Source organism: Buteo buteo, unplaced genomic scaffold (assembly GCF_964188355.1).
Source record: "Buteo buteo unplaced genomic scaffold, bButBut1.hap1.1 HAP1_SCAFFOLD_58, whole genome shotgun sequence".
In the NCBI taxonomy this organism is placed as follows: domain Eukaryota; kingdom Metazoa; phylum Chordata; class Aves; order Accipitriformes; family Accipitridae; genus Buteo; species Buteo buteo.
This window is the reverse complement of record NW_027439224.1, coordinates 446,815-469,348: the sequence shown is the minus strand read 5'-3', so window position 1 is coordinate 469,348 and position 22,534 is coordinate 446,815. Positions and strand designations below refer to the sequence as shown.

Genomic DNA, 22,534 nt, shown 5'->3' with positions numbered 1-22,534 from the left:
CAGGTCTCTGTCGTGGCTCCCTGGGAACAAGGGCAAAGCAAGTCCCATCACTCCCCTTTGTGGTCCATCCCCAGGGTGACCGAGTGGAGACGTACCGGGAGCTGGAGAGCGTCTTGTGGGGAGACGACGGCTGTTTGACGAGTGGCGCTGTGAACCGCCTGATAGCAGAGGCGTTGAGTGACATGCGAGCAGCCCAGGTGAGCTTGTTCTCTTTCAAGGCCACCCAAGCAGCCTGCCTCTGCCCCTGGTTTTGGGGGAAATACAGAGTGGCGCAGAGATGTTCCTCGGTTGTTCAGACCCAGCAGAGGTCCTAAGGGAGAGGCTCTGGGGACTCGTCGTGACAGGGAATTTGGAGAGGGGAGTGTTGTGTTAAAGGGTAAAGACTTTGGGCAGAAAATAACCCCCCTTGCGTTCCAGCTTGTCTTTAGATGTCCGAGGGGCTGGGGGCGGCTAGGCTTAGATTCTGGGTGATGCCCAATTCAGCACTGTAAGTCCGGTCGCGTTCAATATGTTGAACTAACACGATTACGGACGCACAAATAGCGCACTGTACTTTCAGTTTAGTGGCGTTCAATGAACTATCACAGCCAGACTTAAGGAGCTTGGTTGCGTTCAATGAACTATCACGGCTAGATTTTAATGAATAGTACAGTTTATTAAAGCAACAGGAGTACAGGTTCTTTTGGATTGCCGATGATAAATACACTGTCTGCAAGGCACGTGCAAATAATAATACAGTCGACTACAAGCGCATTAAATTATGGAAGGAAAAGAGCTCTAAAGAATTCTAAGTTTCCCGGGAAAGCACTCGGTACAGCCGAGTGTTCGAATCTCACCCAAGAGGTGTCCCTCTGGGGGGAAGAGAGGTTCAGCCTGTCGACTGACCCCAGAAGGCAGTGATGTCCTCCCAACTTGTCCACGACGGTATCTTCCCTAATAGTCACCCTTTCTTTGGGCCTTTTTACACTATTTTCCTATTTAGGTGGAGCTCGAGTGACTCCAGTCATGCATGCCTTTACTTTGATTGGTATTAAGTTCTCTCACTTTGCTTTTAAAAGGACATGCTAGAAAAAAATTCAGAGCGCAGGCTCAGTGAGGGGTGGTTGCACTTTGGAGGCGGGTAGCTTTTGGGATGGAGGTGTGTTTTGGTATTCTAATGAGCAAAGTTCACCCAGAGGACGTGATGTTGCGTGTCAGTACCCCAGGACAGGGCACTTAGGAGATAAATCAGAAGTAGGGCAGTAGATCGACAGAACCCCCATGATTTTACCTCCTTGCTTCCGTGGATTCAATGCAGGGACCTACCCTTCCTATCGTTCCAGTTCCCTATCCCTGCGATAACATCACAGAGACTGGCCGTGGCGTCTCCGCTCCACTCCACCCTCCGTGTTACTTCTCTTAGGGTCAGCACACCAAACTGCCTTGGTGTTGCTAACATCTAAGGTTGCAGGTTACATTGCACAGAGAATTATTAGGGAACCAATTCCTTGCGTGTCCACTGCATTCCACCCTGGAGGTTTTGCCTTCCCTCAAGGGGGTGCGGGGAACATACTGATAAGTCACTTCTAGCAGTCACTCCACAGGGAGGCAGGGAACTGTGCAGAGAAGCGGACTCGGGGCTGTTTCTAACTGAGCGACAGCTGGGTTCAAGCTCAACACTGTTTGTCCTGCTTTGAGGAAGGGCCGTGGCAACCCACCAGCCCCACGGAGAGGTCCCAGGGGGGTCTTGAGTCTGTGGCAGTTTGATCCTGGCATCTGCATGGAGAGGGAGAGGGGGCAGCAGCACAAGGCTGTTCTGGGGCAAAGCCTCCCTCATTTCGCCAGGGAACTGCTCGCCTATCCCAGGGTACAAGAGGCAGCAGCCGCTCGGCCCCGAGCACAGCTGTCCCGAGGGGTCTTGCAGAGGAGATGGGGTCATTCAGCCTGCCCTAGTGCCTCAGCCTTTTTCTCCGGAGTGTTTAACCTGTGACGCTTTTGCAGGGTGTGACAGGTGACGTGAAGATGGCCGCTAGTGACGTCCTGGTAGCTCTGGCCCGCTCCCACTTCCACTTTGTCATGTCCGAGCTCCAGAGCCACCTGAAGGCCATGAGGAAGGTCCCTGATGAGATTGTGCTCCTCACCTTGGGCAAAATGGCCCGCAGCTATGGTATGGCACCCTGGGCCTTGGGTAGAGATCTGTGATAACAAGGAGAAGGGATCCTCCCCCTCCCTAAACGCCCTGTGTTGAACTGGGGGGCTACGGAGTTGCCGTGCCTCCTTGCTCCGCGCCAGGGCCAGTTGGCAGCTCTGCCTTATCAGCCCGATCCCAGTTCCCAAAGGGTGGGAACCTGTTGGAGACAAACCCGCGGGGTCTTGGCCCCCCACCGTCCTCCCCGTTTCCCCAAAGGGCTTCCCCCCGGGGAAGGCAGCCCGTCCCACACCCTCCGGCACGTCCTGCGTGGCCCAGCAGCCCCAGCCCTGGCAGGGATGGACCCCAGTCTCCCGTGTCTCTCACCGACCCTCTCGGTCCCTCTGTCCCTGCCTCCTCTGCAGCCCTGCGGTGCATCCCCTTTGTGGGAATGACGCTGCTCGCCCTGCGCACCGTGCTGACCCAGGTGGGGAGCGGCGAGGTCCTGCATGCCATCTGCAGTGGTGAGTATCGGCTCCTTGGCTGGGGTCTTAGGGGCAGGGGCGGCCTTCGATGCCTCCATGTGATCTCAGAGGGAACGTGGTGGGTGTGAGCCCGGGGCAATCCCAAACTGCAGCGAGTGTGTAGGAGGAGCGGGGGAAGGCCAGGAGGTTTCTGTGGGTGGGACGCGGCAGCGCTGCACGGAGAAACTCCTGGGTCCCTTCCCACGGTTTCTGTTCCCCCGCTTCCCTCTGGGATTAAACTCCCTACTCTGAAAGGGCGAGTATGAGGGAAGGGAAGGGAAAAGGGAAGGGAAAAGGGAAGGGAAGGGAAAAGGGAAGGGAAGGGTGTGCAGTTGGAAATGCTGGAGGGGAAGGGGCCGTTGAGGAGGAGAAGGTGCGATGGGTGTGAGGAGGAGAGAAACGGTGGGGTGTTTGAACCCAGGCACCTCAAGAGCACAGATTGCCCTTGGATCCAGATCCAGATCCAGGGAAGCCCTGCTGAGCCTGGGACCGTCCTTAAAGCAGGCTTGGGCGTGAACGCAAGGTACCGTCCCTGCTGCAGACTCTCACATGCTCCCTTTTCCTTTGTCCTGGTGCAGTCCTGGAGCAATGGTCGAAAGGAGTCAGTACATACCTCTGCAGCTGGGAGCAATGCCCCTTCCCTCGCAAGGGGGTAGCACAGTTCTGTGAAGCCATTTACCCGGTCTTCCGCTATGTGGTGGCAAATTGGCTGGACTGCAAGGAGGAAGAGGTGAGAAGTACTGCTTTGACGCCCGGGGCTGCAGCAGGGATGTCCATGGCGCTGGGTCCGTCTGTGCCCAGTGGGGTGCGAGCAGAGGGCCGAGGGGAAGGGGGCTTCCCGACGGGAAGCAGCCGAGCCTTGGGGCCTTTCTGCAGGGAGGGCTGGGGTAGCAGGGTGGGGAAGTGCTCTCTCTCCTCTGGAGCGAGCCCTTCTTCTGCAGGGCAGAAGGGAAAGGGAAACCCCTCCCAGTGGGAAGGGCAGACCGGTGTTCAGGGGATGCTGAGCACTAGGCAGACCTTCAGCCCTCCAAGCGGAGCCTCTCCCTTCCCTCTTCAGGACAAGCAGGCTGTCCTCGGGGCAGTGGCTGCCATGCTGGGGGTCCTTCTGCATGAGGAGCAGCACCGAGAGCAGACCTGGGAGCAGCTCCTCTGGCTCCTGCAGCAATACCAGGAGGTCCGAGACAACTCCCGGCTCACCGAGGTGAGATGTTGCGCAGGGCCTGGCGTGGCTGCTGGGGTGGGTCTGCGCGAGTGCTAAGAGGCACTGGGGAGCTGTGGGGTGCCAGGAGGAGCTGGGAAGCCCTTAGAGAAGGAACAGGAAGAGCAGAGGAGGCCTGAGGTTTCCTGGGCTCTTTGGGCAGAAAAGGAGAAACCCGGGGCAGGGCGGGAGGGAGGCAAGAGTCCCTGGGGCTCATCTGCTCAGGAAGGGAGGCACTGCCAGCTCCCTGGGGCTCTGTGTGCAGGAAGAGCTTTGCCCGAATGCCCAGGGCCATGTCCAGTCCCATGCGGCGACTGGCGAGGTCTGATGAGTGGGAAACTGAGTTGTCAAGCCCGGGCTCCGTTCCGAGGAAAGAGACCCTCTTGATGCTGCTCTGCTCGTCAGGCTTTTCCCTGGGAGCTGATGTTAGGGGCTCCCCTTATCCCAGACGTGCTGGGTTTCTCCATTCCCAAGTGCCTTTAGGTGGCTTGAGCCTCCTCTTCCCCCCCGTTCTCTTGTAGAGCCTCAGCTATGTCCTGGAGATCCTGGAGGGAGTTCAGACCCCAATGCCGCAGGGCACGGCTCTTGCCATCAGCACCGCTGTGCGCCGCCAGGTAAGGGGAGCCCTGCGCCCTGCCGCAAGCCTGGGGCCTGCACCCATGATTGCCACGGAAGGGAAGGACCTGCCGGCTGGCAGGGCAGAGCAGGGCGTTCCTCCACTGGGACCTTCCTGCAGGCCTGGAGCATGCCAGGACTTCGATCCAGGTGCCATCTTAAGGCTGCAGGAGGCCTGATCCTGGCTGTTTGGAACGGGCCTGAGCGGCAGCCCGGTTCCCACAGCCATTTCCCTCTCGGCCAAGTCGCAGGAGGACTCTGGAGCGCCAGCACCCTGAGGGCAGCCTTTCAGCGCTGCTCAGCCTCAGCTCCTGGGCAGCCTGGGCTGCCGCAAACCTCTGTGTGTGCCCGGGGCCACCGTGGGGTGGGCTGGGTTTCGGCTGTGGGTCCCATGCCCAGAGTGCCCAGGGAGAGGAGAACGGAGAGCGCCATTACTTTTCGGTCCCTCTCAGCACTGATGCCGCTTTCTCTAAAATGGATCTTGCTCCCACAGCTCCCTGATGTGACCGAGGAGGCTGGCCCTGCCCAGAAGGCAGTGCTGTCCCGCTGCATCATGCTGCAGGGTAAGGAGAGGAGACTGGGCGATGGCCCGCCGTGCCGTGGCAGCTCTCTCCCTGTCCTTGGCTGTTGGGGACAGCTGCCTGCTGATGCAGAATGCGATTTCTTCCCCGCAGCACGAATGCGCCCCGAGGAGACAGGCATGTTTCTGCACTCCCAGCTGAGCGGTGGGAGTGAGGCCGGTCGCGTGGCAGCCCTGGGCCTGCTGGGAGCGCTGGCCCGCGCTGACGGTCAGTGCCACAGACCAGGGACGCAAGGCAGGGGTTGGGGCTGCTGGGCTGACAGCAGGAACGGGCCGAAAGTGGTGCACCTGCACCCAAAGGGAGCTGCGAAGAGCGGGTCCCCCAGCCGAGCTGACGCCCCGCAGCAGGGCTCTCCCCCGGCAGTTAGAAATGCCGGCACACCAGGGACGGCGCTCCACGGGCGTGTAACACAGGCAGGCTGGTGGGCGGGCAGGTGGGCTGCTTTGCACAGGAGCTGCTCGTACCCGTGCTGTTTCTCTTGTTCTCTCTGTTGCCATAGCCTTCGGTCCCTGTAAAATAGCCTCTGGAAGTGGGGTTGCTCCGACTACGCCGCTGCTTCCCGTGAAGCCAGTCAGGCCCCGCTCTTCTGTCCCATTGGAAGCTTCAGGGGATCCCTTCTGCCACTGGGGCTCTGCCTCAATGCACACCTCTCCGTATCTCTTCCAGCACCTGCGGTGAGAGAGAAGCTGCCCCAGCTGGTGGAGGCCATGTGCGCCTTGTGCAGTGACCCCAGTGCCCAGGTGAACTGGTTTGGGAAGAGAGGGTGCCACCAGGGGAGGCAGAGAAACCCTTTCCCTTGGGACAGAGCCAGAGGGCCTGGGGAAGTGCTGGCGCGTTGCCCAGGTGGTGGCTGATGGCTCCTCCCTGGGGAGAGCTGGCAGGGCAGAGCGGGGAGGTCTCTGGGCTCTGCGGGGCAAATGCCCGTCCAGCCTGGTGCTGAAGCCCAGCCCTGACGCCAGGAGCGAAAGCTTCTGCCGTGGCCTTGCCACCTCTCTGCGAGCCACAAAGGCGCAAACTCTTTGGGTTTTGAACAGGAGGGTCATAACCACACTCTCCCCTGGCAGGTGCGGAGGGCAGTTCTGGAGTTCAGCAGGGAGCTGCTCAGCTCCGGATCCCAGAGCTGCTGGCCATGGGATGTGGTGGGGCACATCTTCAGCGAGTTCAGCCGGACCTCGGGCACACTGGTAAGGGCAGAGCAGGACACCCAGGGCTGGTTGTTTTGACCAGTGCCTGGACCGTGCTGAGGGCTCCTGCCGGCGGCCTTGGCCTTGGAGAGCTCCATGCTGCAGAGCCATCGGCGCTGGCACTGCCGTCAGAGCCGCTTCCGAATGGCCGTTCCTCGTGGGTGTCTGTGCCGATGTTGGTGGAGATGTCAGTGGATGATGTGGGTTTACACCTCGGCATGCCACCCAGCACTGTGGTGCCGAGCTGTGCCCACGGGCGCCTTCGGCAAAGCCGCCTTGCAAAGGGAGCGTCTTGTAGGGGCAGGACATCTTCCGTCCTTAAATGCTGATGGACGGTGAGCAAAACACAGCCAGTGCGGACAGGTGGGCCTGGCTAGAGGAGCTTTCTGTGGTGTTCTCGTGCTCTGGCCCTCCAAAGCACACCCTGCCCACCCAGTAACAGTCTGGGGGCCCACATCCCTTCTGGCAAGGGGACGGGCCGTTTGGCAGTCCCTGTGGTGAGCGTTTCCCAGCATTCAGCTGGGTGCCCAGGAGGTGAAAGCTGGGGATGGCCGAGCCTCCCGCTGACTCGCCGAGGACATTCCCTCTGGCCGCACCTTCCCTCTAGCTGGGAGATCCATGTGCGTCACTCTGAGGCTCGGGGAGGCTCTGCTTTGGGAGCAGGGCAAAGGAAAGGGCTTCTGGGTGCTCCTCCACATCTGTCGGGCTGGGTGTGCTGCCTCCAGGGCTGGCACTGAGCACAGCCTTGCTGAAGGGCACGTTCCTCACCTCTGCTTTGGTGGCACGACAGCAGCATTTGGGCCCCAGGGGACCGAGTCGGCAAGCAGCGGCACTGTCTGCTCCCAGGCTTCCCAGTCCTTCCCAGGGTCTGGGACCCGGTCCTCGAGCTGGGTCCGTCTGGCCATCGGGAGGGGGGCAGGCACAGGAGCAAGAAGAGCACTGGTGAGGGGTGCCTGAGCCTCATCAGTTGGGAGCTGAAGGTAATTGGGGGTTTGCCAACTCTGTCTTACAGGTGGCAGGAGGCCTTTTTGCCTGGGAAAACCCAGAGGATGGAGCAATTCGAGCCCTGTGCCTGGACATCGTGGGCTCACTGGACGTCACTCTGAGAGGGATGACCAAAGTAAGTTGCCCTCTGTCCTGCTGCTGTGGCCGCTTCTTGCCTTCAGGACATTTTTCCGTGTGCTCCCCCATGCCCTGAACCTGTCCCCTCCTGCGCTGAAGCGCACCAGGCTCAGTGAAATGCAGACCGTCCTTTTCGTCTTCGCGCTGAGCGGAAATGCCAGTGTGGCGAATTGCCCGGTTCTTCTCTGCAGCTCCTGTGGCCGAGGCTGCTGCAGTACGTGGTGCCAGCCCAGTACAGCGGCATGCTGATCCCGCTCTCCCGCTGCCTCCGAGCCCTGGTTGAGAGACGGGAGAGAGCGGGGTGCGAGGAGGAGGAGCCGGATGCCATGGACTCCCAGGAGCAAGGTAGGAGCCCCAGCGAGTGCTGCTGCTGGGTTTGGCCAGGGGTCAGGCCAGCCCGCGTCTCCCTGCGCCCCACCAGCCCTGAGCAGGAGCCCAGGAAAAGCAAAGGGCAGAGACAGGCTCTGCTGCTGGGCACGAGGGGCTCTGCCCTGCGTGGCCCCTTGCCCGGCGCAGAGGCCTGGCTCTCCTGCTCGCAGCGCTCTCCTGGTGAGCCGGGGCTCGCTCCTGGCCGTGCTGGAGCTGCCTTCATCTCCTGCTGGGCAGCCCTGGGGAGCCCCCCAGCCAGCGCTATTGCAGCGCAGCTGCTCTCAGCCCTCAGCCCTGTGTGGGGCTATCGGAGGCGTGAGGCTCGTCGGCTCACCCAGCCTTTCTGCCTCCCCACAGCCCGGCTGCCAGCTCCCCAGGCCCTGCTGGCTCGACTGCTGGTGAGTAGCGGGGCCCTGGGGAAAGAGCTTTTCTGGCCAGGGGTGGTGGGAGATCCCGGGGTAGAGATGCTGTTGAGGCCAGCGCCGGGAGCCCCCAAGGAGGAGGCAGCATGCCCGAGCCCATCAGGGATCCCACTCCGTTCTCAGGGCTGGCAGCACCCTGGGTGAAGCCGTCGGCTGCCTGCTGCCAGCCAAGCGGCACCGAGCTCCCTCCCGAGCTCCCTCCTGGGAGAAGCTGTGGCTCTGGCGGCAGGAGCGACCCTTCTCTCCTGCCCTCCTCTAGGTGGTGGCGGCAGCTCCTTACCCGAGCCGCGAACGTGCAGTCGCTGCCTTGCAGCTGCTGCAGGCCCTCCACGGCAGGATCCACAGAGGCTTGGGGGCGGCGTGGGCGACCGAGATCCCCCTCCTGCTGCAGTACCTGGAAGGTAAAGTGCAGGTGGGGAGGGAGAGGCTGGAGGGGAGGGAGGGGGGCAGGAAAACGCAGCTGCCTGGCGCGACGGAGGGCAATTGTCCCCAGTTCCCCAGCACTTGCTCTGCTGCCTTTCCCCTTCCAGGGAGCCGGTGCTGAGGCTGGGGGCAGCTGTCCCCTGGCATCAGTTCGGCCCAGGGGATGGAGGGGGCCGTTGATGTCCCCTCAGAGGGCAGGTGTTGGCATCACCCAAGGATGGTGTCTGGGAGAGGGACGTGACTGGTGCTCCTGGAGGGGGTGCAGCCCTCGGCTTTGGAGGACCAAGTCCCCAGGCCAGGCGAGGTTTGCAGCAGCTGTCCTCGGCAGTAGCCTGGGAGAAGGGCTGGAAATGGGCAAAAGGCAATGGGTGGCTCGGGAGAAAATGTGTGTTGGGACTGGGTGGTTGGAGTTGTTGTGGGAGCTGCAGTCGCTCAGTGGGAATCTGCTGCGGCCAGTGCGTCCTTCCCCAGATTGAGTCAATGCCTCTGACGACCGCCCCTGGGATCCCTCCTGTGTCTTTGGCCTCGCAAGGGCTTTCGCGTAGGCCCTCTCTAGCCTGATGGCCTGGGACTTTTGGGAGGTCGGACTGCAGAGGAGAGCGCCAGACTCGTCTTTGGTGTGAGCTTAAATAGCTGCGAGAGCTTTTGCTTCCTCTTGCTTCCTAGGCAGAACTGAGAGCTCCCTGGCCTCTGCAGAGTGGGAGCGCCGTGTGCTTAAGGTATAGCATCCTTGCGGGGGGTGTCACAAATCGAGGGGGGAGAAGAGGCAGCAAAGTTGTGGGAGGAAGCTCGGGGCTGCTTGTGTAGGCACCAGGAGGTGGGGGCACCTCCTGAGCACCCTGCGCCTCCCCCGGCAGTAGGTGCCTGCCCACTCAAGAGGAGCTGCTGCCTGCACACGTGCCACGGCTGATGGCTAATGCCCTCTAACGCTGTGGCACGCGCCTTAGCGCTGCCTCCTCCTCTAAGTCCGGCCTGCCGGGGGGTCTCACATGAGGCGTTAGGAGAAGAGGGAAGCTGGTGAAAAGAGGCTTGGGTGGGGTGAGGGAGGAGACTGCCGTTCCCGGCAGCTCTCCCCCGCAGCATCCCGGGACACGTGAGCGTGGAAAGGGCCCTGGCCAAGGTCTGGGGAACACTCGCTTCCTTTCCCGTTCACACCAGTTTCTGCGAGCGTCGCTGGAGCCCGTGGAGGACAAGGCCTGGACCGTAGGCCTGAGCCAGGAGCTGAGCCAGCGGCTGGGCAGCTCTGCTGCCGGCTCCTGGGAGGAGGTGTGTGTCCTGCCCGGCACTGGGGCTGGAGCTGGCGCTGGTACTCTGCCCACGCAGGCAGATTTCACTGCTTTCCTTTCCCTCGTCCCCAAAAGGCGTTTCCCCTGGGCTGCCCCAGCGGCTGGCCACAGCCTGGCATCGTGGCCGGCTCTGCCTGCTCCCGGAGGTGGTGGGGTCCATCTGGGGCCAGCCCTCTCCTGACGGGTCGGGCCATGACTGCATCTCGGGCTCGGCTTCTTCTCTTTCAGCTTTTCCTGTACAAGGCTCTTGGGACGGTGCTGGCAGCTTGTCAGGACCTCAGACACGTCCAAGGGCAGGTGCTGAGGTTCCTCCAGGAGACAAACCCTGTGGAGCTGTCTGAGGCCAAGGTGAGGTGATGCTCCTGTCCTGAGCAGCCCCTGGATTTTCCTGGGGGAGAGGGAGGGCTGCTCCTGGCCCAGCTCCAGACCTCCTTCCTTTCCCCGTTGCTGCTGTTTCCGGCTTGCTGCAACGTCCTGCCCGGCCACGGTCGCTGGCCACGGCTGAATGCCTGGACTGGAACCGACTCCCCGTTTCTCCGTGGTTGCAGGGAATGATTTCTGTTGTGTCCCACGCTGCCGAGAGCCACTTCCACCTGGTCTTGGGCACGGTGACTATGTTCTCTGCCGCTTTCACCAGAGACTGGTCCCGCCAGGCTTCCACGGGCTGGGAGGTAAAGGAACGAGGGGCTTGCTGGTTGGCTTTCCTTTTTTGGCCTTCTTTCCACTTCTACACCTGCAGCAGCCACCCTGTGGCAGCTGCCTTGAGATTAACCTTCTTGGAAGAGCTACCCGAGACCTGTGTTTCAGAGGGGACATCCTGGCCTTGGGGCCCCTGAGGGGTCTCTGGAGAGGATGGGGTTTGGCACCTGGTGGATCAGAGCCACCCAGCTGGGGCAGCTGCAGCAGTTGCTTGCTTGCTTGCTTGCTCGCAGCCACATTGCCCTGACTTAACTTCAGCAGGAGCTGGTGACAAGGGGGTGGGCACAGTGTGACACTCTGCCCCTTCCTCAAAGCTGAGGGCTGGGAGCAGGAGCCTGGTGAGGTCTCGTTGGCTCTGCTCCCCACCTGGGGGCTGTGGGGAAGCCTTTCTGGGCAGGGCAGGGCCCTGCAGAGAGAGCAGTGCAGCCTGGCCTGGGGAGGTGAGCAGACCGGGCTCATCTGCGCCACTGACCCGCACAGGCTGCACGGCTCTGAGCAGGACCGTGACAGGCTATGTCGGGTACCTGTCCGCAGAAAGGTTCCAGACAGCTCCCCGGCCTCTCGAGTCAGTGGTATAACAGCCAGCAGCGTGTGTGATGCTGGCTGCACCTCCTCCCTCTCCGAGAGAGAGAACTCAAGCTGCGGGGTGGGAACAACTCCCAGCCCCAGCACTCGCAGCTCGGGGAGCTGCTGGGAGGTGCTGGGGGAAACAAAGAGCTGGCGAGGGTGCGGGGCAGGGCCTGCCGCAGGAGCCCGCCGCAGGAGTCCCGGGGCTGATGTCTCAGGGCATCTCTGTCGACACAGGTACAGCGGCGGCAGAAGATGGAGCGAACCCGGACCATTCGTGCTGCTCTCATGCGCACCTACAGCGGCATTGCGCTGCATGCCCCCAAGGAGCAGCTGCTCACCTGTGTGGATAAAGAAATCATGGGCAACATCCTGAGGCTCTCCAGAGATAAAGAGAGGGTAGGAGCACAGGGCGCGTAGGGTGGGGATGCCCGGGTGCCCCAGCTCCGGCCCCTCGGGGCTGGGGTGTACCGAGATGGGCGGTCTCTTCCTAAAGACCTCCCAAGGAGGGGTTTGTCCTCAGTGTCCAGATGCAAGCCCTCTGTGGCTTCTCCCTGCCCATGCTCCTCTTCCACCTCTCAGCCCTTCAAAGAGTTCAAGGGGTGCTTTGCTCTCTTTGGCCTCAGGACTTGCAGCTCAAGCTCGCCCTGGTGCAGAGCATCACCGAGGTCAGTTGTGCCATCCAGGCTGTGGGCGACTGCGGCAGCTTTGAGCTCTCCTTAAAGCAGGAGGCGATGCGGACCCTGCTGGTGAGTGTCCGTAGCTGGAGCCGTCACACGGGGGAGTTTTGGGCTGTGCCGTCAGCCTGGTTTCCCCAGAGGCATGATGGCCTCTCGGCTTCACGCGAGCTCCTGGAGCTGTGTCCGCAGCTGGTGGGGCCCTCGGGTGCTGGTACTGGGTGGCTGTGGCTGAGGAGCAGGGTCCCTCCTGCAGTGCCTTTGTGCCTTTGGGGTTCCGTGGGGGAGATGGGGCAGCGTCTGCCCAAGCCTGGCAGCAGAGCCTGTCCCCGGGGCGGCGGGAGGGCTGTCCCGTGTCCCTGCCCGCTGCCAACTCTGCACTTGTCTCTGGGACTTGCAGGACTGGATAAAGAGGGAGCCCTGGGACTCCCTGGTGTATGGAGTGTTTCAGGCCCTGGAGGAGTTGAGGTGAGGTCTGTTCCCCAGGCTCTGGGCACTCCCAGTGTGCCCCAGCCCAGCTTGAGCATGGGGCCAGGAGCTGCTGGGGCTGTGGAGTGGGAGGGTGTTCCCCATTCCAGGTGTCTCCCAGAAGAAGGGAGCCCCAGGGGTTCCTTAACCTGGGGGGGGTGGGGGGGTTGCCTGCTGCCTGGGAGGAGGTAGGAATTGCTGGAGCTGAAGGCAGTGCTCGCTGGCATGGGCTGGGGGGGTTGGATTTGGGGCCCTCGATTAGGAGGGACTCAGTTGTGGTTTAAACCACCCTGGAGAGGGCTAGTAAATCCCCTTTCTGTTTTGTCTCCCTTCTTCCTCTGGCCAGCAAGCTGAGGCCGCCTCTGAGCAGGAAGGAAAATGGCAACCTGCTGGCAGTGTGCTGCCAGAGTGTTTTGTCCCATCCTTCCGAGGAGCAGATGAAAAAGGGAAGGAAGAGTGTGAGGGCAGCTGTGAACATGGAGGTACCCACCGGCCAGTGCCTGCCCACCTCTGGGTCAGGATCCCACCTCAGCACGCCCTGGCAGCCCCCATGATGCATAGCCTCAGCTCTCCTTTGCTGCTTTTAGCTTCTGCACAGGAGAGGCATGGAAGATCTGGGCCACCTCATAGAAACCCTTCTGGAGGCTGAGGCGACCTCTGCCTGCTTTTGCAAAGTGTTCCACGTGAGTAGCCACGGGGCAACAGGGAAAGCGTTGCCAGGGCAGAGAATCGAGACCTTAGTGGGTGATAGGAGGTGGATACCTTTCCTCCAGACAAATGGGGCTTTGGCTCCTTGCTCTGGGGCTGTGCATCTGGCCGGGGCTGGGGGTCAGGAGTGCCTGGCCACTGCAGCCTCAGGACAGGCAGTGAAGTGGGCCCTGGTGGAGGGAAAGCCAAGAGCCAGCCCTGAGCTGGGCGAGAGCAGCCCTGGGGGGAAGGCCGGAGCAGGGAGACGCCAGCAGGGAAGCAAGACCTGACACAGGGCAGAGGCAGCTGCATAGCGCGAGGCGGTGAAGGCTGCAGGGCCGGTGCTTGGTGGGGCGGGGGATGCGCCAGGAAGGGGCCAGAGAAGAAGGGAGAGGGAGAGGGATCTCGGGGAGAGAAAGATTCCTGTTGCGAGAGAGATGCCCCCTGCCCCAGGTCCTGAAGGGCTGGCTCACCTCAGCCAAAGAATGGGAGCGGGAGAGAGCCCTGCGGGTTTGCACCCACGTGCTGGGCGCTTGCAAGGAGCGATGTGAGCTCACAGTGAGTAGGGACCCTCCGCGTGCCCTAGTGCCCCATTCCCACCATTCGTGGCCCTGGAAAGGAGCCCTGCCCAGCTGGGTGCTGGCTTTCGGGGCCCCTGGGATTATGGGGCAGCCCTTCTGCCTGGTCGCTGCCCAGGGAGCAGGCTGGGCAGTAGAGGCGAGCGGGCGCTGGGACTGCCTGCAACGTTTTTCCTGCTGCTGTCCCCTGCAGAGAGGATGTCCCTACAAGCAGTTCGGCTCCCTGGTGGGACTGCTGGGGTCTCTGACCAGCGACTGCCTGGACACGTGCCACCAGAGGGCATGGGTCTGCCTTGGCTACCTTCTCCAAATGCAAGGTGAGGAGAGCAGGCGCTTCCCAGCCTTGCTCAGCCCGATCCTCCCTCCCTCCCTTCCTGGCCTGGCGCCACCGGGGTCCCGTGGAGGGAAGGGGGAGGCAACGTGCTGGGCTGGTTTTGTGCCCCCACCCTGTTAGCCCTCTGCCCCCCTGCCCATCTCAGGAAGGATCCCTGAGAGAGTGTTGCCGAGTCCCACCTCCCCGGGGCGTGCGTGAGGTTGGGTGGTCAGGGCCATCCCTCACTGCTGTCTGAGAGCAGGACGTCGTCACCAATGCTGGGGACTGTCCCCCTCCACGTCTGTCCCTCTCCACGGTCCAGGCAGGAGAGACAGAGGGTGGTCAGACAACTCGCTCGGATGAGGTCCCCGACGTTTCAGAGGGTGCCTTCCCCCTCGCTCCCTGCCTTCAGCCTGGAGAGACAGGCAGCTACCCAGGCAGTCTCCAAAGTCATCCCTGGCAGGGAAGAAATCTCCTGGGGAGCACAAGAGAGGAAGCCAATTTGCTGCCCAGAGCAAACTGGGCAGGGAGGAGGGATCTGAGCTGCAGGCCCAGAGCGTGCTGCAAAGGGTTGAGTTTGCAGCCTTTCCTCTTCAGGCAGCAGGGTCTGCCTGTGCTGAGGAAGTCACAGGGAGGTTTCCTGCCTCCCAGAGACGATGGCGGCCTGTGTGGGAATAGGGGACGCAGCTGCTAGGAGCAGAGGCTGCTGAAACCCTGAAGCCCCAGCAAAAGGTTTAAGGAGGAAGAGGGCTCTTTCCAGCCCGGGGTTTGTCAGCCATTTATCAGGCTCAGGAAATCCCGCTGCCCCAAGTTCAGGAGGGCCCTGGCTTTCCCTGTGGCCTTCCCTGCCACCACGGGGGTTCTCCTTTATTGGTATCTGGGGGCAGAGGTTGGCTTTCTGTAGACGTGACTCCTCTTCTCTCCTGCTGTTTGTTCCAGCCAAGAGCATGAAGGTGCCGCAGGCAGATGAGATCCGGTGCCTTTGTGAGGAGCTGAACAGCCCGGACACCGAGACTTTTGCGGAGACCTGTACCCAAATAACAAAGGTAACTGGCCCCGAAACAGTGGGGTGGGGGCCCAGCTCCTGGGCTCCTGCACGTCTCCCTGCTCCCCTCCAGAGTCTCTGTCTCCAGAGCGGGCTGTCCAGGACAGCTGTTGTTAGCAAGTAGCAGGAGGCTCTGAGGCAAGACCGTCCTTTAAGGCACGCTGGAGCAGACACCGTGATGTGTGCGTTTGCACACACGTGTGCGTGCGTGAGTGCTCTTGTCAGAATACCAATTTGGTATATAAGCAAACAACAAGGGGGTAGACACTTCCAAATCGGTTAGCTGCACCAGATGTAAACAGCACTGTAGGCACAGCAGGAGGGCCAAGAGACTGGCCCCTCCATGACTGCTGAACTAACAGTCCCGTCAAGTTGCCTTTCCTTTCCGAATCGCTGGGGCAGAGCTGTGATGCGGGCTCTCCTGTTCCTGACTTCTCTCCAGGCTGTTTGCAGGTGCATCCCTGCAGCACAGGCTGTGGACTTTCTGACTGCCATCCTGGACAGCTTGCTGCATGTCATGCCCCCACGTGCAAGAGCAGTGAGAAAGTGGGTGTTCATCTTCCTGGTGGAATGCAGAGAGGAGATAGTCCAGGAGGTAAAGGAGAGCTTTTTTTCCATTAGACTTCGTCTTTTCTCCTGTTGGCTGTTGCACTGCACCCTGTGCAGTTGGCATGGGCTCAAGAAATGCCGCCTGTGTGCCGAGCCAAGGGGCTACTGATGGTCCGAGTCGTGCATTAGCACCCGCTGCTGGCGCCTGCTCCGGCTGGTGACAAGGCTATGGGCACTTCTTGTCCAAAGGCTGCCATTGGTCCGGGTCCTTCCCATGAGTGAGGCACTGGGAGGCACCAGCCTTGCCATTCCTCCCCTTCCTCTGGGGTCACTGTCAGTCCTCCCTGCCCTGGGACCCACCTCACCCTTCTCTTTCTTCACTGGTCCCCAATTCCATCTACTCTGAGCTTTGCTGGGCACGCTAGGTTTTCCACAGGTTGCATAGTTGTTCATTGCTCTCACTGCTTTCCCCGACTGTGGTGTTACCCAGCCTGTGAGGTGCCCTTCCTTTAGCCACTAGTTGCTGCCCATCTGTAGCCTGGGAGCCTCTGGCCTCGTGCTGTGCCTGCCCTTTCAAGGCTCCTGTTCTCCTCCGCTCACGCTCTGCTGCGCTCCGCTTGGGCTCTAGGGCCACCAGTGGCTCAAGCAGTGCAGACTAACTCAGTCTCAGGAGGGTAGAGGCAAGGAAAAGCGTCCCTGGAGAACGGGGTTCCTCTGGAAGGAGACACGTGCGCTTGCAGAGGCCCTGCAAGGCATCTGCGGGGTCTCAAAGAGCGTGTTTGGTCGTGGTCTTGCATCGCTACAGACACATGGGGAGAGTTAGCCAAGCGCTGAGCGTGAAATGGGTCCGTGTCCTCTGTGTGCACACAGGGCACGCAGCCGCTCATGGGGTTGGGCCTGGGCACATGCAGCGACCGAGGCTGTGCATGTGAGCGTGTGCATGCGTGTGCGTGTGTGCATGCAGGTGCACGATTGCCAAGAGCACACTGGGCTCCAGATGTGAGCCAGGGTCAGGCAGGGTGGAAGGCGTGAGGTTTCGAGCTGGATCTGGACTCTGTGTCGAGGCAGCAGGCATCGCTCATGTGCCGAATGACTCTGCCTGGGCCCCACAGGAGGGGGTAAAGGAGCCCTTCTTTCTCCTCTTCTTCCATTCAGGTGCCAAAAATCCTGAACACCCTTTACAGCTACATGCAGCAGAGCACCCACAGGCCCTTCCTGCTCCGTGCAGTGTTTCTCCTCACCCGCTTTCACCAGGAGCCTGTAATCAGCAGTCTCCTCCAGAAGAGTCTGCTCATGGACAGGTACGGGCACTACCCACCTCCCCACTGTAGTCAAACAGGGACCCTGCAGCTTCCTTGCCCTGGGGGGGTCCGGTTGAGAAGCAGGTCTTTTTTTTCTGCCCAAGCAGTCTGGAGTGTTGCAAGACTGCGTGCTTGTGTCTCTGCTGTGAGTGGGGCATTGTAAGCCGCACTGCAGGTGAGGAGGTTTGAGGGCACCGCAGGACCGCAAGGATACGGGCTCAGGGGTGAACGTCTCTTCCCTTGCAGTGACACGGTGGAGCTGTGGAGGAGCCTGGGGAGAAGCATCCTTGGGATTCAGATCCTGAGGTGCTTAGTGGAGAAATTAAACAGAGCAGGAAACGACCGCCTGGGGACGGACTCCTCCCCTTGTGAGCAGCACAGCTGTCAGACTGCTCTGGAGACTCTGACGGTACGTTCAACGGCAGACACCTTTCTGCAGCTCGGCATCTGCTTGCTAACTCACGCTTGGGCGCAAGGGAGTCAGGTGCCCTTTGCGGGTGCCCGTGGAGATTCGCAGGGCGCTGTGCTGGGCCGGCCTCAAGGAGTGCGGGGAGCCAGGGCAGTTTGGTACTCCTGAGCCACAAGGCTGTCGCAGAAGTGACAAGTGCGGACAGTGACCCCCCACCCTGGGCAGGCGGGGGAACCAGGCTGGTGGGAAAAGGCCTTCCCTGAACAGGTGGTTCTTGGTCATGTTTCTCTGCAGATCACCCGTGCCATCTCCGAGGTGGTGTTTGCCCTGAGGAGCACGGAGGAGCTCAGGCGACTGCTTCCCCACCTCCTTCCCAGCCTGCTCAGGTGGGCCAGTGAAATGCTGGGTGGGGAGAGGCAGCTTTTGCTCATGACCAGCTGGAAACAACTGCATGTGGAGAAGCCGTGCAGGTAAAGAGCCGAAGGGGCAGATGGAGGGGCTGGCTTCAGTTCCCCGTGCCAAGGCATGTGCCTTTGTGGGGCTGAGGGAGGGCTTCGCCTGCCCCACTTCCTAGATGTGGAAAGCGGTCGTCGCGGTTGGTTTTACTTCTGTTCCTTCGTGGAGCAACTCCAGCTCCCAGGCAGGAAGGTCTTACGCAGCTCATACTGCGGATGGCCGTCCTCTTGCCTCCTGCATACCCTTGTGTGCACAATAGCATTGCACTCCCTCAACGGACCCCCGCTGGAGCAGTGACTCTTGCGGGCACTGGTGTCATTCTTGGCCAAAGGCTGGTGGGAAGAGGTATGAGGTGTTGGCCTTGGTTGACACCTAGCGTGGAGTCAGTCTAGAGGCGTGGGTTTTCTTCTGCTTCGGTGGGTCTGGGGCATGAAGAAAATGCCAGTGTCGTTAGCTGCAGTCTGGAAGGCTGTGAAGCATCATTCCAGGGGTATTTAGCTCTGCTGCAGATCAGTCTTCCCCGAACCTGCTGCGATTTGAGAGTTCTTGGGGTTTCTGGCGGTGGTGCTCTTTGGACTTGTTTTGTTTGATTGGGTTTGTTTATTTTGCACTTTGTTTCTTTTGCCAGGATTTTCCTTTCAGCTATAAAGTTGGTGCTGGGCAAATGCATGGCGCAGAAATGGACGCAGCTGCTCGAGATTTGGGGAGTGTGGGCTCGCCTGGAAGTCCCCGTGGCTCACCCTGAGGGGGTGCGTCTCCTGACCAGGTAAGAGCCCCAGGGATGCATCTGGCCAACTCCTGCAGGGCTGTGCCCAGGGAAATGGCCGCTGGGACCCTCCCGGCGTGCCCGGGAAGCCGTCGGGAGCTGAAGAGTAGTGTCTGCATCAGCGCAAGTGAATTTTGGAGGCCCGGCCTGTGGCCTTCCTGGGTAACTGTGTCCCTCGCTTGTGACCCCTGCGCAGTGTCCTGCTCAACGCTGGAGTCGTCTCCCCCTGTCTGGTGAAGAACCTCTTGCCGTGGCTGAATTCCTGCTCAGTTCAACTGCGGATGACAGCTACAGCTTTCTTTGCTGAGGTAAGGCAGGAGATGGGGAAGGAAGGGGTCAGAGGACTTTTACCGAGATACTGCTGCTTGGGATGTCTTTTTTTGTGGGAAGATCCCTGGCGAACGGGTCCCTGGAGCGGGGTGGCCAGGGGAGCACCTGGCCGGGACCAGGTCCCCACGGCGCTGCCTGTGGTGTTGTTCCAGATCTCTCGGGACCGCAGGACGACAGGGACCTCCGAGCGAGGCAGGCACTAGAGCAATCCCTCCGCAATACCTGGCCCCAGCCAGCACCACGGAGTTAATTAAAGCTCATCAAAAGACACCGAAAGGGGAGTGTATCTGTTCTTTCCCTAATAGCACCCTGGCAGCTGGTGAGACAACGTGTGGGTGACACCGAGGCTGGGGGCTGCCAGCTGTGGGGCCCCTCTCAGATCTTCCCGGGCTGGGGACAATGGAGTCATGCCAGGACAGAGCCCAGAGCAGGGGTCTCCCCGTGGGGTCCTGGGGCCTTGGCGTGCCCTCCCACTGCCCATGGGGATCCCCTCGCCACCCCTCCCACCGCGGCACGACCACCTCCAGCACCAGCCCGCGCTGGTGCAGGGAACAGCCCGCGAGAGCCCCGACCGTATCGCCACAGCAGGCTTCGCCCTCCCGGTGTCCCATCACGCTGGGACCCCCCACAGCACTGCCCAGTGACACACTGGGGGGAGTAGGGGGCACTGGGGGGAACCGAGGGGGTCACAGGAGGTTACAGGTGTGTGGGCAGGGGGCGGAAGGGGGGCACTGGGGGACGAGTGGGGAATGGCGGGGGGACCTTAAAGGGTCAGCAGCGGCACAGGGGCCGAGCAGAGGGACGGAGAGTAGCATCTGGCTGGCCCATCGGACCCCTGCCCGTTAACCCAGGCCCCACTGGTGCTGTTCCTCACCCCCAGCGAGCCTCCGCACATCTGCAGGGGGCAGGGGCAGCTCCACACAGGGAGGCCACCAGCAGAGACGTGGTTTTGTCCCTTGGGCTGCTGTGCACGCTGGCCCGGCTGCGAGCCCACGTGAGCCTCAGCCCCCTGTCCCGCGGGTCCCACCACACGCGCGTGACCCAAACGGAACGCTCTGCAAAGTTCGCTCAAAGGAAGCACGTGCTTCCGCCTTGCCCAGTTCTTCCTAAAGGTGTTCCTTGGTAAAGGTGAGGATGTAAGCGGGAACGGAGCCCCTTTCTGGGTTGAACAGCAGGCTGAGGGGGGCTCCTGCTGTGGCGGGGGCACCGGCAAGGGCCAAGCTGGCCAGTCTTCCTTCGTCCTGGTCTTCAGAGGTGGCAACCTCCTGCGTGCTCTGGGCTGGCACAGCCTTGCCCGTGACCCAGGGGAAGCTTCCCTCTCCCCGAGTCCAGAGTCCTGCCCCATACACGGCACCCTGGGGCAAAGGGCAGAGGAACCAAGAGGTTCCCCTCCTTCGCAGGGTCCCCAGCGTCAGCTGTAGCATCGCGCCTATCCTTTGTAGTGCCCAGAGCCTCCTGTTTCGGGCCGAAATCCTCGGTTTTCGGGTCCAAACCCGCCTTTGATGACCCCCAGCCTTTCCTCAGGGCCCACAGCTCCATGCTGAGGCTCTCAGCCCTAAAGGTGGAGTTCGTTGCCTGGCAACCTCCACCCAGCAGTCCCTGGGGAGTCAGTGGGCCCAGGACAGCCAATCGCATTTGAGGAGGCGGGGGCAAGGCATGTGATCGATAGGTAACCCACCAGTCAAGCTTCGAGGCCTGCAGGAGAGGTGGCAAGAGGGGAAAAAGCCGGGCTCCCTGCCGGGTGTGTGTGGGGGGGGGGGTGTTGGTTGGAGGCGGGGCATGCCCGCTCCACCAATCACAGCTGGCAAGAGCAAAGCAGAGATGACTGATGAGCCGCCTGACCCATCACTGGATGGGAGGAGCGATCTCATGCAGCCAATCGGAGGAAACATCGCCTCAGGGAAGGGCGGGCCCCAAAGCAGGGCACAGTGGCAGCCGAGGGGAGCGATCCTCCGAGGCAGCACCGCCTGAAGGGAGGAGACTGGCAGCCCTCCCCAGCTGTGCTGACCCATGGGAGAAGAAGGTGGGGCCTTCTCCTGGGGCCAGGAGTTTCCTCTAGGCACCTGCAGTGCCGAGGGCTCCGGCAGTCCTGGGAGCTGAGTGTGCCAGGCGCAGGGCAAGCGGCTGAGCTGGGCGTTCTCCAGCGGCAGGCATTTGGACGAGGGGGGCTCGGCGGGAACCCGTCTTGCCCTCCCGCTTCTTCTTGTGCTTCTTGAAGTGGAAGCACTTGTGCAAGGCTCCAGGAGGAGTTCATTTGGTGCCCGCCCTTGCTAATTGCAGGTGGGTGGTCTGCAGCGGGCAGGGAATGGGACAGGACTGCTCGCAGGAATGCCGTGGGAGGGGAGGTCCGTCGCTCAGGGAGACAAGGATGAAGGGTGGGCATTGAGGGTTGTGGTGCTTCTCTTCCCAGGTCACCATTACGCGTGAGGAAGCTCTGCTTCCCTGGCAGTGGCCGAACATCTGCCTGCCCTCGGGAAGCCAAAGGCAGAAATCAAGCAAGAGTCGGGATGGAGTTGCAGGAATAGTCGCCACCTGTCGACCCCAGCTGTCGCCCCAGTTCATTCTCTGTGTGGAAAGGCAGTTCAGGGTGCCAGGAAAAGGTAATTTAAGGGATCTCCACTGCTTATCGGTTCTGCTGACTCTCATGACTTTACCGGCATTGTGGCATTTGGTGCTAATGCCAAAGCTCTTGGGGAAATCTGTGTCAGGGTATTGGCATCTCTTAGGGCTGTGATCCTGTGGTAGAGGGGAAAGCTAAAAAAATGAGACACAACTGTAAGTAAAGAAGCAACATTGAGAGGGGGGGGAAAAATACATTTTCCCAAAACACTTTTGAGGTTTAGGGATTTGGTTTGAGAACTCTTGTTTTGGTGACACACTTGCTAATAAGTCCAAAAAGAGATTTATCTTTGCTTTCATTGAGATTTTGACTTGAGTGCAGTTAGTGATCTGCTGTAACCTTAAATCACTCCTGTCATCTGACCAATTCTCTGTTTTGTCTCTACTACTGAGCTGATTTTCTTTTCTCAAATGTGGCATAAAATTTGCATGTACTTCCTGGAAATTGAAAGATTTAACAGTGCTTTGTGGAGTGCTATTCAGTCGATGGGCGCATGGCACACAAGAATTTAGGGGTAAAAGTTCTTTTAGAGGTTCTGAGGGTTATGGTCCTGCTGAAAGATTAGTGAGAAATTCAGCTACACAGTTGTCAGGACTCATAAAACTTGCCAAGACTGCAAATATGTGATGTCTGGGCTTTGGTGTTGACTAAGCACAGTGCAAACACAGGTGGATACAAAAGCTGGAAACAAGAGCTTAGGCATAAAAGAACCAAACCAAACCAAAACCCAAGATGATGGAAGAGAGAAAAATGTCCTGCCAAAAATACTCCTTTAATTATTCACCGACAGAAAAGACAACTTCCAGAAGAGATTGTCTTCCTGGATGCAACTGTGAGAAGAAACCTAATTACTGAACCAAAATAGTACACATATTGTAGGATGATAATAATGCATTAAGTATAAAATAAATAAAAAGGCAGAAGAAGCCATGCTGCATTTCCTTCAGATTGTGGATTGCCTCTCTTCCAAAGATACTAGATGTTTATCTGCCCAGTACTAACAGCACTTAAATATTATTTGCTGTTTGTAAATGAAGTATTTGAATTGGAAGTAAAGGCTTAAGATTATGAAGCTTTTCACTGCCAACAAAATGTCTAGGTGCTGAAGGAGCTGGCTGCTTGCTGGTCCCAGGGTGCAGGTAAAGCTACTTTCTGATTATCAGAGATGAATCAGAATCTCGGACATTGCCTGACTCTTCATCATCTCGGTATCGTGCTGAATATCAGTAGCAGGCAGG

General features: G+C 60.1%; 1 protein-coding gene across 1 annotated transcript; it reads left to right on the top strand.

Annotated features, from left to right (window-relative positions):
- The first annotated feature begins 182 nt into the window (after positions 1–182).
- Positions 183–19,713, top strand: LOC142027805 (maestro heat-like repeat-containing protein family member 2B). Its single transcript, XM_075022012.1, has 33 exons — positions 183–197; positions 1,981–2,146; positions 2,533–2,631; positions 3,210–3,361; positions 3,689–3,832; positions 4,351–4,443; positions 4,938–5,007; positions 5,119–5,232; positions 5,692–5,765; positions 6,090–6,209; positions 7,222–7,329; positions 7,523–7,775; positions 8,058–8,098; positions 8,382–8,523; positions 9,212–9,264; positions 9,704–9,811; positions 10,060–10,179; positions 10,380–10,502; positions 11,335–11,496; positions 11,724–11,846; positions 12,175–12,242; positions 12,589–12,724; positions 12,830–12,925; positions 13,383–13,487; positions 13,626–13,824; positions 14,760–14,866; positions 15,308–15,460; positions 16,570–16,715; positions 16,962–17,124; positions 17,419–17,594; positions 18,209–18,346; positions 18,543–18,654; positions 18,829–19,713. Exons 1-33 carry the CDS (start codon positions 183–185, stop codon positions 18,877–18,879), a joined length of 3,930 nt encoding a protein of 1,309 aa, XP_074878113.1. The 3' UTR covers positions 18,880–19,713.
- The last annotated feature ends 2,821 nt before the right edge of the window (positions 19,714–22,534 follow it).

Excerpts from the sequence above, each read along its gene's own strand:
- LOC142027805 (XM_075022012.1), top strand. Across the intron at positions 13,825-14,759 it reads CTACCTTCTCCAAATGCAAG|CCAAGAGCATGAAGGTGCCG; the intron begins GTGAGGAGAGCA and ends TGTTTGTTCCAG. Across the intron at positions 18,347-18,542 it reads GGGGTGCGTCTCCTGACCAG|TGTCCTGCTCAACGCTGGAG; the intron begins GTAAGAGCCCCA and ends ACCCCTGCGCAG.